At 46.3% G+C, this 17,847-nt stretch overlaps 1 protein-coding gene across 1 annotated transcript in view; it reads right to left on the reverse strand.

Annotated features, from left to right (window-relative positions):
• The window catches only part of COG7 (component of oligomeric golgi complex 7), an 86,237-nt gene that overhangs the window by 23,827 nt on the left and 44,563 nt on the right, over positions 1-17,847 (reverse strand). Inside the window, exons 10-13 of the mRNA XM_061153005.1 lie at positions 13,289-13,405; positions 10,636-10,701; positions 2,435-2,621; positions 781-921 (exon numbers count right to left, since the gene is read on the reverse strand). Of these exons, the coding sequence (XP_061008988.1) occupies positions 781-921; positions 2,435-2,621; positions 10,636-10,701; positions 13,289-13,405 (511 nt within the window). The remainder of the gene's footprint in view (positions 1-780; positions 922-2,434; positions 2,622-10,635; positions 10,702-13,288; positions 13,406-17,847) is intronic.

A 17,847-nucleotide genomic window follows, 5' to 3' on the forward strand; every position in this document is an offset into this window, starting at 1 on the left:
CCAAATAGACTTGAGGAGTCTGTAAGAAAAATTGATCAGGGGACTGTCTCAGAAATCTGAAAGGAAACCTGAGTTCTGGACACAGAGAAAGTCAAGAGCCAGTAGAGAAAATAGAGGACTGAGGGGCAATTCCTTGAAAAGCAATAAGGACAAGCAGAGAAGAGGGAGCAAGGCATTCCAAGAATAACCAAACAGCAAGAGTATCAAAGACAGAAAAGAGCATTGCCCTTCAAACTCCCTCAAAAACACCAGACCACACCCAGTAAGGCACTCTCCTGGGTAAGGTTCCAGAACCAAGTCTCCACAAACATCTGGCATAAGAACAACTCGACCTCATCAGACAGCGAGCTCCTCTGACCAGCCCCAGCCTATCCAATGGCACATAAGCTCCCCTGCCTCTCCCTGACAGGCCACCGGGAAGCTTCTCCAAATGGTGAAAGTTAATCAGGCAAGAGGATTAATCCCAAGAAACAGTCTGAAACCACAGCATCGCAGTGACTACAATTAGATGAGACAGCCCCTTGGCAGGGGTTAGTGATGATCTCTTAAGTAACCCTTAAGAAGAATAAATTGTTTGGGAACAGAAAAAAAAAAAAAGAAAAAAAAAATATATATATAAGACAGTCATGCTAAACAATGAGTTATAAGGGAACAGGGACTCTGCAGTGAGGCTTCTAGCCCAGGAGTGTCAAAGCGGGCCCCTCCTAAGGCTCAGGAAAGGGGTGATAGGTCCAGCACAGGGGTTGAGGGGGCGCACTGGCCGGTTGGTGGGAAACTCACATCCATCTTGGGAATGAGGAGCAGCTGCTGCTTGATGCGCAGGAAGACCGAATCGAAAGCCAGCTGGTGCGCCTGCTGGTTAAGCCGAGTCAGAGCCGATCTTGACGCGGACAGCAGGTGGTGGTTACTCGACCCTTTTTCCTAAGACAAAAAAATGCAGAAGGCCAGTTGTTAGGCCCTGAATGCACCCGAGGGATGAGCTAAATGTTTTGAAAAGCCGCTAAAAGGAAAATGGTGAGAGGGTTCTCGACAGTGATGGTTTCCGATCCTGGCTGTGCTCAGGACCCCCTGGGGACATAGTGAGTCACAGACACCCAGGATCTGCTTGAACCACCAAGTCTCGATATTGTTCATTCACTTTCCCAGGTGATTCTGACGCACTTAAGCTAGTATCAGCTCATGGAGTGACAGTTTAGGAAAAACAAACCTGTCACTGTCCCTCGGGGGTACAGAAGAAAGGGAAAAACTGATGAGACGTGTCAAGTAGAAACAAGAGTGACGGACAGAGCCCTGATTCCCAGGGAGGTCAAGTCAATTATTCTCAGCCGTACATCACAGCATGCACCCCCCCCCCCCCCCCGTGTGAGTCCCAAGGTATTTCAAACAGCCTGAGAAAATACAGAGGTGGAAAATGTAACCTTCGTTTTGCTATTATTAGTGAACCAATTACGACAAACAGACATAAATCAGATCAGCAATAAAGATAAACAGAGCTGCTTTAACCTAATCACAGAGCATGGATGAGTGAGCTTGCAGAATGGCTTCGAGAAGTGTTTGTCAAGCTCAAATGCAGCCAGTTGGTGGGTCAAGGTGCAGAGGGGTCGGGGAGACCCTGTGAGGGCAATGCTGAAGCCTCAGACACATCCTGAGGGGCACTGTACACTCACCTCCAGAGCGCGAGGCCCAAACAGATAATTTCAGATTGAATTTGGTGCTCTGGGAACAGGACTATCTCCTCTACTTATCACCAAGAGAGTGAGATTCAAATCAGACTGGGGTTGGGGGGGAGGAAGTTTCTGGAAAGGATGCCATGGACTGCTAAGAACCTCGGGTCATTCTTGGCGAGCCTATGGCTCATTCCACTTGTCATGAAGTTGCTCTGCCCCTGGACCCCAAGGGGGCCCAAAGCTCAAAATCAAGGGCAGTTTTATGGCAGACAGACAAATCTAACAGTGATTCCCACGTCCTTGTGCTTCCACATGGAGAAGCTTGCACTGGGGGAGGGGGTGCTCATGCCTGGCCTCTCTACCCTTGCTCCTCCCCTGGCTGATGGGCTGGGGGCCACCTTCCCACGTTCTGTCCCTGTGTGGGGGTCCAGGGCCGTCCAGCTCAGCCCATCCTGCTGACAAGTTAACTCTGGGGGAAGAATGGCAAGCTCATTTGGCTACAGATCCAGAGCCGCATCCTCCAACCTACCTTTCAGTAATAAAGCTCCATTAATCTGACTTCTACAAGTGTGTTTCAGTTGGTTCGACCCCAGTTTAGTCGCTCAGCTTCTTAAAACCCCAACATAACTGAGACAGAGACGTGGGAGCAGGCTTTGCCACAGCCCAGGTCCCACACACAGGGGGCAGAGCAGCCGGGTTAGGCAGAGGGTAAGTGACAAGGCAAAAGCTTTCAAGAGCGCAAGAATGCCATCAGTCTGGTCTCATACCTTGAGGGTATAAAGTATTTCCATTAAACTGCCATATTCGGCAGGGCTGTCTTTCTGGAGGTAATTATATTCTTGCCATGGGTTCTTGGCAGAGCTCTTCTTGTCTGTCAAGATGCTATCTTGAAAACCGGTCAGGCTCCGAGGGCTGAAGGAGTCAGAGAGATACTTCCCAGCTGTGGACAAAATCCTGTAATGAAAGTGATGGCCATTATGCCCTGGGCCACGTCCGTGGATCTTCCTTCCTGGAGCATTCACACTCCTCACTGAATCCCGGGACGTCCTCATGAGGCACACAGATGCCATTCATCCTTCGGGAGGGAGCTGGATGTCAGGTGCACAATGAACACCAGACGTTTTCATTTCCTGTTTTAACACGCTCTAACAGAATATGCCATCGTCCTAATATGACGCCCAGCCTCAGGGCAGCTGTCAGTTCATTGCAATCCGGAATATTCTGCGCTTTCTACACATGAGCTCTGTGAGCATCTCTTTGGAACGGTCAAAGCCGAGGGAGACACCAGTCCAAGGGTCACAGAGGCACGAGATGTGGCAGTGGACAGCTCGTCCCTGGGGCCCCCTGCACACCTCTACACACAGGACTCACACTCTCGCACACACCTGTGCGGTGCTCCTGCTCACCAGCACTATAGAGCTTACTTCTGCGGTTTACAGAGACATAATGAGGGAAGTCGGTGCCTTCCTGAGAAGGAACAAAGCCTGCGGGGAGGTTCTATGGGATGCTCAACCTCTAGCGCGGCTTGGGGAGTAGACTCTCTGTCTCTAACGAAGATGACCGCCCTTGATGGAGGCTGAAAACCTTCGCTCCGTTCTTCCTGAGCCCAAGGTCACCACTCGGCTCACACATTTAAACGTGTACAGGATTATACGAACCTGTGTGGCTAGGACACTAGACACTGTTGTACATCTCAACCGTGCCTAATTCCCCAACCCATTCTTCACCGTGATTTATTATGAAAAACATCACTTTGGACACGGCAGCTTTCAGGCACTTACTTCTTCAAAAGCAAATCCCATGACATCATCAAGAAATGCCTGGATCTGCAAACAAATGCTGGGGACAGGATCCTCCTCAGGGACCAGCTGACACAAGCAGCTACCTGCCTCTGCCATTAAGGTCAAGTCACAGTTTTCCCTGTCTCTAATGCCCACAGGTCATTCTGGGCGGGTCTTTTTTCTGTGGAACTGGGGCCTGTCCCTGCCACTGCCTTACTTTCAAGTCTTCACTGTTTCTTGCCTGGATCACAGTGGCTGTCCCTTTCTTGCTTCATTTAATCTGTCCTCTGGGGGTTACTGGAATGATCTTTTTTAAATGAAAATCTGATTTTATGTTTTTTTCCAAAGATCTGCCAGTGCCCCACTAGATAAAACTACACATGCCTGGCATGGCACCCAGGGCCCTCCATCACTGGAGCCCCTGTATGCTTATAAACATTTCCATTACCATGCCAACCACCCCCAGCTCAGCCCACACACCATGCTTCAGGCCCTTGTATGTCTTGCTCGCATGCTGCTATGATCTGAAATGCTCTCCCCGCCCTGTTGCACCGAGAAAGATCCTACCCCTTCTAGAGGCACTGCTTTCCTGTGCCCAATCTTACCCCTGAGGCCTCAGTCCTCTGACCTCACCAGCCTCTCATCTCTTATATATTTAGAACAGGCTGTCCCATTCCTCTCCATCAGATGGTGAGGCTGAAACATACCAAGTATTCTTCATCTCTGAGTTCCCAGCACTTAGCAGAGTAGTTATATCCACTACGGTAGACAAGAATCCCTTAGAAGAAATAGAGTAGCCCTCACAGTCAACAACAGAGTCCGAAATCCAGTACTTGGGTGCAGTCTCAAAAACGACAGAATGATCTCTTTTTGTTTCCAAGGAAAGCCATTCAATATCACAGTAATCCAAGTCTATGCCCCAAGCACTAATGCCAAAGAAGTTGAAGTTGAACAGTTCTAGGAAGACCTACAAAACCTTCTAAAACTACTATCAAAAAAAGATGTACTTTTCATCATAGAGGTCTGGAATGCAAAGGTAGGAAGTCAAGAGATACCGAGAATAACAGCCAAGTTTGGTCTTGGAGTACAGAATGAAGCAGGGCAAGGCTAACAGTTTTGCCAAGAGAATGTGCTGGTCAAAGCAAACACCCTCTTCCAACAACACAAGAGACGACATGTGTATGGGCATCACAAGATGGTCAATACTGAAATTACACTGACTATATTCTTTGCAGCTGAAGATGGAGAAGCTCTATACAGTCACCAAAAACAAGATCGGGAGCTGACTGTGGCTCAGACCATGAACTCCTTACTGCAAAATTCATACTTAAATTGAAGAAAGTAGGGAAAACCACTAGACCATTCAGGTATGCCCTAAATAAAATCCCTTACGATTATACAATGGAAGTGACAAATAGATTTCAAGAGATTAGACCTGATAGACAGAGTGCCTGAAGAACTATGGACAGAAGTTCATAACACTGTATAGGAGGCGATAATCAAAACCATCCCCAAGAAAAAGAAATACTAAAAGGCAAAATAGTTGTCTGAGGCGGTCTTACAAATAGCTGAGGAAAGAAGAGAAGCGAAAGGCAAAGGAGAAAAGGAAAGATACATCCATCTGAATGCAGGGTTCCAAAGAATAACCAGGAGAGATAAGAAAGCCTTCCTCAGTGATCAATGCAAAGAAATAGAGGAAAACAATAGAATGGGAAAGACTAGAGATCTTGTCAAGAAAATCAGAGATACGAAGGGAACATTTCATGCAAAGATGGGCACAATAAAGGAAAGAAATGGTAGGGACCTAACAGAAGAAAAAGATACTAAGAAGACGTGGCAAGAATACACAGAACTATGCAAAAAAGATCTTCATGACCCAGATAACAATGATAGTGTGATCACTCACCAAGAGCCAGACATCCTGGAACGCGAGGTCAAGTGGGCCTTAGGAAGCATCACTACGAACAAAGCTAGTGGAGGTGATGGAATTCCAGCTGAGTTATTTCAAATCCTAAAAGATGACACTGTGCAAGTGTTTCATTCAATATACCAGCAAATTTGGAAACCTCAGCAGTGACCACAGAAATGGAAAAGGTCAGTTTTAAAGCCAATCACAAAGAAAGACAATGCCAAAGAATGTTCCAACTACCATACAATTGCACTCATCTCACACACTAGCAAAGTAATGCTCAAAATTCTCCAAGGTAGGCTTTAACAGTACGTGAACCGAGAACTTCCAGATGTTCAAGCTGGATGTGGAAAAGGCAGAAGAACCAGAGATCAAATTACCAACATCTCCTGGATCATAGAAAAAGCAAGAGAATTTCAGAAAAACATCTACTTCTGCTTCATTGACTATGCTAAAGCCTTTGACTGTGAATCACAACAAACTGTTGAAAATTCTTAAAGAGATGGGAATACCAGACCACCTGACCTGCCTCCTGCAAAACCTGTATGCAGGTCAAGAAGCAACAGTTAAAAGCAGACATGGAACAACGGACTGGTTCCAAATTGGGAAAGGAGTATGTCAAGGCTATATATGGTCACCCTGCTTATCTAACTTATATGCAGAGTACATCATGCGAAATGCTGGGCTGGATGAAGCACAAGCTGGAATCAAGATTGCAGGGAGAAATATCAATAACCTCAGATATGCAGATGACACCACCCTTATGTCAGATAGCAAAGTGGAACTAAAGAGCCTCTTGATGAAGGTGAAAGAGGAGAGTGAAAAAGCTGACTTGAAACTCAACATTCAAAAAATTAAGATCATGGCACCCTGTCACATCACTTCATGGCAAATAGATGGGGAAACAAGGGAAACAATGATAGACTGTATTTTCTTGCGCTCCAAAATCATTGCAGATAGTGAGTGCAGCCATGAAATTAAAGGATGCTTGCTTCTTGGAAGAAAAGCTATAAGAAACCGGGACAATGTGTTAAAAAGCAGAGACATCACTTGGCAAACAAAGGTCCATGTGGTTCAAGCTATGGTTTTTCCAGTAGTCATGTATGAATGTGAGAGTTGGACCATAAAGAAGGCTGAGCGTCAAAGAACTGATGCTTTTGAACTATGGTGTTGGAGAAGACTCTTGAGAGTCCCATGCGCTCCAAGGAGATCAAACCAGTCAATTCTAAAGAAAACCAATCCTGAATATTCATTGGAAGGACTGATGCTGAAGCTGAAGCTCCAACACTTTGACCACTTGATGGGAAGAGTCAATTCATTAGAAAAGACCCTGATGCTGGGAAAGATGGAAGGCAGGAAGAGAAGGGGACAACAGAGGATGAGACGGTTGGATGGCATCACCTACTCCATGGACATGAGTTTAAACAAGCTCTGGGAGACGGTGAGGGACAGGGAAGCCTGGCGTGCTGCAGTCCATGGGGTCACAAAGAGTCGGACATGACTGAGCGACGGAACAATAAAAGCACAGAGCTGGGCAGAGAACAGGTGTTGCATAATTATTCTGTGAGTGACAGGCAGCCTTGGACTTGGTGAGCAGGGAGTTGAGAGCTGAGCTTTCATCTCTTCCCTCTAGGAAGTCAACTCTCTTTATTGGGGTTACTATAATTCATGTCTCAGACTCAAAACAGCCAGCAAGTGGTATCAGTCTGCCTTCTGGTTGAAGAAAAGCAGTTACATTGGGAATGTTTTGAATATTAAAAATTATCGTTAAAAATTTCTGAATAATGTGCTCAACAACGAAAACCAAATCCAGTATTTTTGAATGTTGGAATAAACACAGCTCCAGCAATAAGGAACTAACAGCATTCTTCCTTAGCCTCCACTTCAACCAGTCACCATCACTAGACTCTGATGTCCTGTTATATGTATTTCCCAGTATTGTGAACTAAACGATGCAGAAATGAATACTTGATTTCCTCATTCATTAAGAAACATTTTCAGACTTCCCTGGTGGTCCAGTGGTTAAGAATCTACCTGCCAATGTAGGGGATGTGGGTTCAATCCCTGATCCAGTGCCATGGGGTGGAAGCCTGCCGGTCACAACTATGGAGCCCGTGTGCCCTGGAGTCCATGCTCTGCAACAAGAGAAGCACCACATTCTCCACAACTGGAGAAAGACCTTGCACAGCAACAGAGACCCAGCGAAGCCAAGAACAAATACATTTTTTAAAAAAGGAAACTTTTTCTCATTGTTGTCATGGGCTCTAAGCTAGGCTTTGGTGCTTTCAGATGATTAACCACAACAGAGCCTGCCCAGAAGCTCAGAGATTAACAGCAAAGCCCAATACATGCCAATACTGTGCTATCTGCCATGCCAGGAGAAGGCAGTTAATTCCACACATGATAACGAGGGAGGGACGAACATCCCAATTTCACCTACTTCCTCAACGCATCTCCTTTTCTTGAAAAGCTGCTGCCCATGCCTCAGTCAGGGAAATGTGTATATTTATTCTGGACTCTCCAAACCTCATCGTCCCACTGAACTGCCCTACTAAAGCCGTGTCCCAGTGAAAATGCCACTGTGCCAAAAATCGGTAGCGGGCACCATGAAAGCAGAGAGGAGCCACGGCAACCTCCCTGCGTGTCACCCGAGTTCAAGAGAAATCCCTCGGGTGACACCCAATTCGGCCTTGCTTCACTCAGCCCGTAAGTCACAAAATGGTCCTTGTCAAAATGATCACCTGCCTAGGTGATCTCTAAAGCCCAGTAGCCAATGTCACTCTTGTCGCTCAAGTAATCTGGAGTGTTTCGAGCTACCACGGCTGCCACCCCAGGGGAGTGGTCCGAAGTCACAGTCTGGGCTCTGCAGGTGAAATTGGCGTGGAGATAAGATAAGCTTTACAGGCAGCGGCCACACACTTGGGCTCCATGATTAGAACACAGATGGTGACTGTTACTGTTTTCCCTATCCAGGCTCAGTGCTTCCAGAATGACGTCACCTCTTAAAAAGGCTCCCCTGGATACACTCAATCTGTTCTCATCACACCAGAGCGCGGGCCAGGCGCTCAGCCTCACTGGGGTGCAGTCACAGGAGCTCGACTCATTCACCTTCTTAACCAGATCCTTCCTTGCCCTTTAGAATGTAATATTCATCTTCATTAAAAGATTAAGGCAAGTCTGTATGTTCTGATACGGTAAGACTTCTGATATGCACGCAGAGAAACACAAGTCTAAGGTCGGACAGCCATCTCTGAGGAAGGACGGCGTGGTGATGACACTCACTCAGGATGACTCAGCTGACATCCGCGTTCACACACAGCCTCTTACTTGCATCACCTCAGACACACATCTTTCCACAAAGAATTTCTTTTGCTTAAAAAGCTATTATTGCGGCTTCCCTGGTGGCTCAGTGGTAAAGAATCCGCCCGCCAATGCAGGAGACTCCGATTTGATCCCTGATTCAAGAAGATCCCATATACGACAGAACAACTAAGCCCATTTACACCACAACTATTAAGCTCCGAAACAAAAAAAGCCACCACATTGAGAAGCCTGAGCACTGCAACTAGAAAGGAGCCCCCACTTGCTGCAACTAGAGAAAAACCCGCACAGCCACGAAGACCCAGCACGGCCACAAATAAATAACTAATTTTTAAAAAAAGAAGCCATTACCTGTGCCAAATTCTATGCCTTAATGTCTCTTCATGTGTAAAAATGGGGATAAGAAGAGTACTTATCTCTTTGGGGCCCCTGGGATGACTAATGAGTTAACTTGATAAGGTTCTTAATGTCAGAGCTCAACAAATGTGACAGGGGTGGAAGGCTGTTAATGTTTCTTCTGAAGAATAAGGTGAGGAGCTTTTCAGTTTTTCACTTTGTATACTTGTGAACTTTTAATTTGTGCAATGAGTTGGGCCCAGGATGTAATTACTACTGTAATTAAGAAAATTAAAAAAAAAAAATAATAAGCTACATGTTTTTCTTTTAAATATGTAAATGTAAAACGTTCTCATTTTTGTACAGGCCCCTTGTGAACCCAGACCTAATTACCCTCCACCATTAGCTCCCTTCACTGTGTGTGTGTGTGTGTGTGTGTGTGTGTGTGTGTGTGTATACACCTGCATATGAATGTGAGCCTAAGTGTGCGTGGGAGTAGGGTGGAAGGGTGCGTTCACTTCATCATTTATATTATTTACACACACTCCATTGTATGCCTATGATGTTCTGGTTTTATTTGTTCCAGGAAGCCACATAACCTCTGTGCTGGGCTGTTTGGGAGTTATGAACCGCAATAGCTGCCCATTCCACCCCACCCCACCCCCCACCCCTAGCAAGACTTTCCCAATAATGAGAACCATCATGAAAAGTCTTGGGACTTGAAGGCAATCCATGGGATAAGAAATGAAAGAAGACCAACAGTGGTGAGAAAAAGAAACGACTCGCTCAGGGCCCTGACCCCAAGGGCAGTCTGACCTCCTTCCCCAGCAGCTCGGCCCTACTGTCCACCCGGTCCGAGGCTTTGGCTTGCTTTTCACTTTGTACCACTGCCAGAAAGTCCCTCCTGCGGAGATGACTTTAGAACAATGAAGAATTATCCCAGAAAGAGGGGAAGGGACAGATGCTAGGCCCCCACACCACCTGAGTTCAGACTTCTTCCCCGAAACTCCTGAGGAACAGAGAAACCAGCTGCACTGAGGCAATGAGAGATTCTGCTGAAAGGAAGAAACAAGAGCATCTGGGCAGCTGGAGCCCTCGGAGGGGTCCCTTCGGGGCAGGTATCAGAATAGAGAAAGAGACAGCAGGGACCTTCCAGACCCCACCCCAGAAATCCTCATTGCCACACACCCACTTTGCAACACAGAATCCTGGGGCAGATACCAGATGGCAGGCTGGCCCGGTTTGTCCCGATTCTGTGGGCTGGACCAGGGGACTTCACCACCGCTTCGAACACCATTTCTATGGCGAAATTTATTTCGATTTACAATAACTGACTCACACACATGCAGCAGGAACCCAGCCCACTGATAATTTGGAGACAGCATGTACTGTTTTCCTCAATTAGTCCAAGACTTTCATATCCAGCTAAAATTATGTGCCTGCTGCCAAGCAGGCCTTGCTCCTTTTAGATGCTCAATAAACGCTGAATGGGGACAATACTGACACCTCGTTTCCTAGGTACAGACAGCCCTGGAGCGCTGAGGCGTCAGACTGTGCTCTGTACTCAGTCAAGTTCTTCCCCAACCCTGGGCCCAGGGACCCACCCCGAGGCCCCTCCTACCTGTTTGCCAGCTGCTGCTCAAAGTCCCCACATTGCCTTAAGAGCTCTCCGCAGGTGGCTATTATCCTAAACAAAACAAAAAGCACTTCAAGTTTAAGCACCTGGAATGCTGACATTTACAGGACAAACATTGTCTCATTCATAAAAATTCTAACTATTCAACCCTTTTGGTTGTGTGCTGGGTTGTGGGAAAGCAGGTAATCCTTTGAGCTCAGTTGTGTCAGACTCCTCACAAACCCATAGACTGGAGCCCGCCAGACTCCTCTGTCCATGGGATTTCCCAGGCAAGGATACTGGACAGGGTTGCCATTTCCTTCTTCAGGGGATCTTCCCGACCCAGGGATCAAACCTGGGTCTTCTGCACTGCAGGCAGATTCTTTACCTTTACTGTCTGAGCCACAGGGAGGCCCACTTAGAGGGCTGGCCTGAAATGTTTCATTCATTAGTAATTCATGTAAAAGGGGAATTCTGGTCCCTTCTGATATTCCTCTGTCATGGGTCTCCCTGCTATGAATCACAACTCTATCCAACGTGATCTGAAATAATTTAACATGTCCCAAAATACGAGGTGGTGCTAGTGGTAAAGAGCCCACCTGCCAATGCAGAAGACCTAAAAGACGTGAGTTCTATCCCTGGAGCAGGAAGATCCCCTGGAGGCGGGCATGGCAACCCTCTCCAGTATTCTTACGTGAAGAATCCCATGGACAGAGGAGTCTGGCCAGCAATAGTCCATAGGGTTGCAAAGAGTCGGACACAACTGAAGCATCTTAGCACGTACACAAAATACTGAAGTTGGTTTTGGTTTTTGTCTTTGAGAAAATGGGTTGGAGGAAATTCCCTGGTAGCTCAGCAGTTAGGACTCGAGTTTCCACTGCTGCAGGCTTGGGTTCCATCCCTGGTCAGGGAACTAGGATCCCACAAGTTTCTTAGTATGACCAAAAAAAAAAAAAAAAAAGCAGAAACAAACAATAAAATGGGTTGAAAATTTTTTGTCTCTAAAATTTAAAAACCAAAATTCATTATTTAATGTTTGTGAGATGCCTGCTATTTGCCAGCCATAGAAGAGAAAACTGTTTTGATATTAGAATTATGTTTCACCCTGATCACATGAAAGGCAGATGAGTTTAATCCATTTGTTTCTGAGAGATAAGTCTGAATGATCATCATGTCTGAATTTAATATTTGTTTAATTTCTGAGTAATTTTATGCTAGGCCTCAAAACTCCAGCCACTGAGTCCTTCAACACCAAACTATAACATCAGGACAAATCCAAGGATTAAAAACATCTTAGGGCTAGTTAACTTTTAACTTTCTCTAAAAGTGCCTATCATCACCAAGATATCTAGGCATTCCATCATAAGAAAGGTTTATGAGAAAGTGAAATATTCCACTCACATCAGGTACAACAGAACAACTTCATGCATAATATTTTCTGGTGTACCAAGCTGCCACAGCTGATAAGGGATATTAGCATCTAGAACATTAAATTTCATCAAAAAATAAAAGTTCAGATCAGAGCCCATGAGGAGATATTCCAAATGGCCTTGGGAGGTCCCGGGTTTACCCTGATAAGATGGTCTTTGGACGCACGTGCGCCACGGGTACCCTGCACACACTACCTAGGCCGCGGGGTCAGGCAAGGAATATAAGTGGGGGAAGCAGCTTGCCTTTCCAGAACACGTCTGTGAGGAATAATTGTAAGGAAAAGAAATTTCTGGATTGCTTTTTATCTCAGGCCAATATCTCAGGCCAGCTGTTAGGCCTCATAAGAGTGGGAGAACAGAACAGAGAACAATCACCTAGTCAACCAGGGGTTTCGGCTTCCAGCCCCAGGCAGAGGTCAAGGTCAAGCACAGACCCAGTGCTTCCAGAGAGTCCAGTTTTGACACGATGTTGGAAAGCTGGATTATGTTAAACCTGGTTTTACATGCTGGCAAATAATCTAAAAAAATTTTTTTTAATCCTGTGATCAAACAAAACTTATCCACGGGTCAGATCCGGCCACTGGCCGGCATTTGCATCCCCTGGCTGGACATATCAAGGGCCAAATGCCTCAGGCCACTACCAATCACACTCTGATCAGACCTCAGGGTTTAGGGCAACAGGGTGTCTACCGAGCAGCCCACAGGCCCCAGACGCTACCCTGGAGCCTGTCAACAACGACTCAGGAGGGTCACCTCAAGTCCTTTCATGGAACTCTCACATGGCTCTTTCCAGGCCAGAGTACTGCCTTACCATTTAGTACTATGGCACTTAGATTCAGAAATAGGATGCAATCAGCTGTGCATTTTCTAAAATATAAAAGTTCTAACTTACTGCAAAAATTGCAGGCTAAGGGGGGGGAAAAAAATCTCAAGCCAGACAAAAAACTTAAATCACCAAAGGAGATGAGTTCCTAAAGAACTTCTAAAAATATTTTAAGAGCAGGACAGGTCTTTTTGGTGTTTGTTTTTTGTTTGTTTGTTTTTGGTTCGTTTATTGGCTTGTTTGCAGCGTCTAGAGTATTTGCTTTAAAAGGCTGGAGGGGGGGTGGAGGAGACAGTGAAAGAGAAAAAAACCCCACATTTATCATTTTTATACACTATTTAATATATATGTGTGTGTGTGTGTGTGTGTGTGTGTGTGTGTTTATATATGTTTACTCCCATTTTACCTAATGGAATTCTGAAAAGCCGTCCAATCTTCTTGAAAAAGAGAGTTGAGAGGAATATCATCCAGTCTGTACTTCTTTCGTATTGAGTGAAGAGTGCTAGTAAAGTCAGACACATACCTATGGGGAAAGAAAAATTAACAGCGGTGTCATCATAAACTCTCCAGACCTAGAGACACCAGGAATTACAAAGCTTTGGACAAACCGCTAAGGAGAGCATCTTCAGAGGCTATCCTACGAAGGGTTGTCATGACTCATAAAGCTCTGACCACAAACAAGTCTCTATGTAACAAGATGGCCTCTTTAATCTTGCAGAGCAGCTTTAAGAGATGTTCAAGATGAGGGGGAAGGGGATGGCCACTAAGACCAAGACTCTGTGATCCACCAGGTGACAGATGATGCTGGCAAATCACTCCCTCATCCTAACAGAGGCATTTCTTTGGAAGCTAATTTAAAGGACTGTTTTAAAACATCATGGCCCCTCTGTAATACCTGACTGATAGCTAGGATAGCACAAGATACTTCTGCAGCATTGAAATCCTTGAAAGTGAAAGTCACTCAGTTGTATCTGACTCTTTGTAACCCCATGGACTGTACAGTCCATGGAATTCTTCAGGCCAGAATACTGGAACAGGTATCCATTCCCTTCTCCAGGGGATCCTCCCAACCCAGGGATTGAACCCAGGTCTCCCACATGGCAGGCAGATTCTTTACCAGTTGAGCCACAAGGGAAGCCCAAGAAAACTGCAGTGGGTAGCCTATCCGTTCTCCAGCAGATCTTCCTGACACAGGAATCGAACCAGGGTCTCCTGCATTGCAGGCAGAGTCTTTACCAACTGAGCTTTCAGGTAAGCCCACTCTAATCCTTGAATTCAGAGTAAACAGTCAAGTCCCATGGCTTGGGCCCAACCTTAATGGCACAGGAGCATGAAACTGGATTCCAAACTGAAAACCCTCCCTCGCGGACTGCGCTGTTTGCTCCCACTATACCACTTACTTTTCTTCATCCCACTTATCACTAAATAGCTTACCACATCCCACTTACGACTAAATCCCAAGTATCACTAAATAGCTTATTTAATATAGGTGTTTAACGTTAATTGCTGTCACTAGACTAGACGCTCTGGGAGAGAACAGGGACTATCCCCTCATGGCTCATAATTGTATCCCCAGGAGTTAGCACAGGCCTGGCCATAAGGGAGACATTCAGAAACAGGATGTGAGGCAATGGCAGACCTGCACTGCAGTATCTAGGCAAGTACCTAGGTGTCTTTGGGCCTCAGTCTCCTCATCTTCAAAATGGACTGAATGATGTCTTCTGCACTGCCTTCCCTGATAGCTCAGTTGGTAAAGAATCTGCCTGCAATGCAGGAGACCCTGGTTCGATTCCCGGGTTGGGAAGATCTGCTGGAGAAGGGATAGGCTATCCACTGCAGTATTCCTGGGCTACCACTGTGGCTCAGTTGGGAAAGAATCTGCCTGCCATGCGGGAGACCTGGGTTCGATCCCTGGGTTGGGAGGATCCCCTGGAGAAGGGAGAGGCTACTCACTCCGGTATTCTGGCCTGGAGAATTCCATGGACTGTATAGTCCATGGGTCACAAAGAGCTGGACATGACTGAGCGAGTTTCACTTTCTGTACTGCCCCACAGTGTTGCCATGATGATAAAATGAAATGAATGAAACAGTACACACAAAAGTTCCCTGAAAAGTAAAAAATGAAAGCTGATGTGCAGTGGTACTGTTTTTATATATTGTGACTCCCTTGGTATCTGTGAGGGGCTGATTTCAGGATCCTGCCCCCAGCCAAAGTACCAAAATCCATGGATGTTCAAGTTTTTTAAAAAATACAAAATGGCTTATAGTATTTGCATATAACCTAGGCACATTCTCCCATATATTTTAAATCATCTCTAGATTACTTATAATACCTAAAACAAGATAAATGTTATGTAAATTGTAAAGACAATGTAAATGTTACGTAAATAGTTGCTAGCATGTGGCAAACTCATGAGTAAATTCAAGTTTTCCCTTTTGGTACTTTCTGCACACTTTTTTCCCAAGTATTTTCAATCCACAGTTAGTTGAACCCACAGATAAGGGATGTTGGATACAGAGGGCCGGCTGTATAGTTCTTGGAACGTGGACAATAAACATATTCCTTTGGAAGAGCATGGTAAGGAGGACAGGGATGGATGGTCATGTGCTCTGGAAGCCAAGAGGCTCCCTAAAACTCACAACACCTGCACACATCACAGGAAGTCTTGTTCCCCTCCCTTCCCAAACCATATGCTCTAGGGAGGATGGTGGACTGTGAGGACCCCAGGCATTGCCCTGAAGAATAAGTCTGTGTGGTGGAAAGAAAGGCCATTCGGAGAAGCAAGTGGACAGAACTGCAGCAGGCCACTGCGCTGAGGACAAATGCCGCTGCTGCTGCTTTCATGAAGGCCTCAAACTGTAGGGCTGAAAAGCTATGAAACCAAACTGCCACAGACCCCACCCAGAGACGCGACAGCTTTCCTTGAGGGAGGGGCAGGGGCCTCGGGACACCCTGAGAGGGGGCTCTCGGAGGACATAAGTGTGCTTTAGCTGAAGAAGGTTAAGGGCCTGCGTCACCACCCTGAAACTGTGACAAGTTCATGAAGAGCGCCCCGCCCAACAGTGCACATGCGCTGCAGAAGCTCCTGACAAAGAGTCCCCGGGATGGTAAGCAGCTTCGGAGCACTGCAGGGGGTGGGGGTGGGGGAAGGTGGGTGATCGCTTAGCCCCAGCGGGGCACGCAGGTGATGTGTGCGGCACATCACGTTTTTATGGCGTTTGTACCAAAACACTCCAACTCTCTCACAATAAATGTTTCCAAGGGTCTCTACCATGCAAAGTGCTGTAATTACGTGCTTTCACTCAATATTCCCCAGGCTTCCCTGCTGGCTCAGGCAGTAAAGAATCTGCCTGCAGTGCAGGAGACCTGGGTTCGATCCCTGGGTTGGGAAGATCCCCTGGAGAAGGGAATGGCTCCCCACTCCAGTAGTATTCTTGCCTGGAGAACTCCATGGACAGAGGAGCCTGGCGGGCTACAGTCCACGGGGTTGCAAAGACTGACTGAGCGACTAAGCCCATTCACATCTCACTCAATATTCACAACCACACAGAAAGGAGATATTATCACCACCAGGGTCCAGGCTTCCTCACAGCCGGAACACCCCTTACTCTGCACCACCCCGTCTCTAACCATGGATTCTACAGCCTCGGCCGAGTCCAACTTAGGCTGCCCTCCTGCCCTGCCTGCATCCTTCATCCTCCCTACCCCTCCTTCCTGAACACCATCCCATGCCCTCCCCACTCCTGAACAAGGTCCCACTTGAACCCCGGGCAAGTCAGTATCACCCTTATTTCCCTGACTAATTTCATAAACAAATATCAGTCATTTTGGTAGCTTCAAATCCTCTCCTTCTAGAGAAGGTGATCTGGCTTCATCATACATCCTTTGGTCCAGTTTGAATTTTTAATATGGATTTGCATTACTTTTTAAAATGAAGGAACTGAAGTAACCAACAGAAGAACCAAAAATGAAAACATCACCAACGAGAACTGGGAGGAGAGAGGACATGAGGGGAGCAGGCTCAAAGAGGCCCAGTTCCGCACCCTTCAGAGTTGGGGGTCCAGACATAACAGCTAAAGGTGATAAACAAGCAAATATTCCCTAAAGTCTGGGGAGAAGAGTGAGAAGGCTAGGACTCCTTGAGCCCAATGCAGGGGGCCTGGGTCCGGTCCCTGGTCAGCAAACCAAGATCCTGCATGCCAAAACTGAGACCCAGGGCAGCCAAATATATTTAAATAAAAGACTAAAAGTAAAATGCTTAAAACTTGTGACTTCTGAGGAGAAGGACATGGGCAGGAAAGCAGAAAGACTTTCGCTTTTTTACATCTTTTTTTGTATTTAAATATATATATATTTCTGAAAGCATTTTCACTTTTGTTATTTTATAATAAAATTTTTAGATCTCAAAAAAAGTTATTTCATCCACAAAATCCAGTTGGTGGCAGACAAAGAGGTGAATTTTATTTGATTAAACCTGTTGCTGATGTTTCTCTCTCTGGAGGTCCCGTCTGGGCTCACCTGCTCCCCCTCCATCTGCGAGCAGAGCCCCTGTCCCCTCCAGTGCCTTCCTCTGAGCCGCCCTCGGAGGTGCAGACAGCCCACGGCAGTGACCACAGCACTGGGCCCCAGCACCCTCGGAGCTCACAGGGGCATGTTCAGTATTTCTGGAATGACAAGGGCTCCCTAAACTTACAGCACCAAAAGCATATTCAGTTCAGTACGAGGCGTTTCTTGAGACTCAAGGCAACTTTTATTCCCGAATACGATCTCTTGCAGAGCCTGAGAATGTATCCGTCCATAAGCTAAAGACTGAAGCATCTAACCTCCCAAGGGCCCTTCCACCTCAATTACACAGGTCAGAGAATCCAACCTTATACTGACTTCTTAACTTTTCTTTTCTCTAAGTAAATTTAATTTTGGCCTCCCCTCTTTCTTTCTTCTAATGGCTTTATTGCATTTGCAAT

Source organism: Dama dama, chromosome 10 (genome assembly GCF_033118175.1).
Source record: "Dama dama isolate Ldn47 chromosome 10, ASM3311817v1, whole genome shotgun sequence".
Taxonomy (NCBI): domain Eukaryota; kingdom Metazoa; phylum Chordata; class Mammalia; order Artiodactyla; family Cervidae; genus Dama; species Dama dama.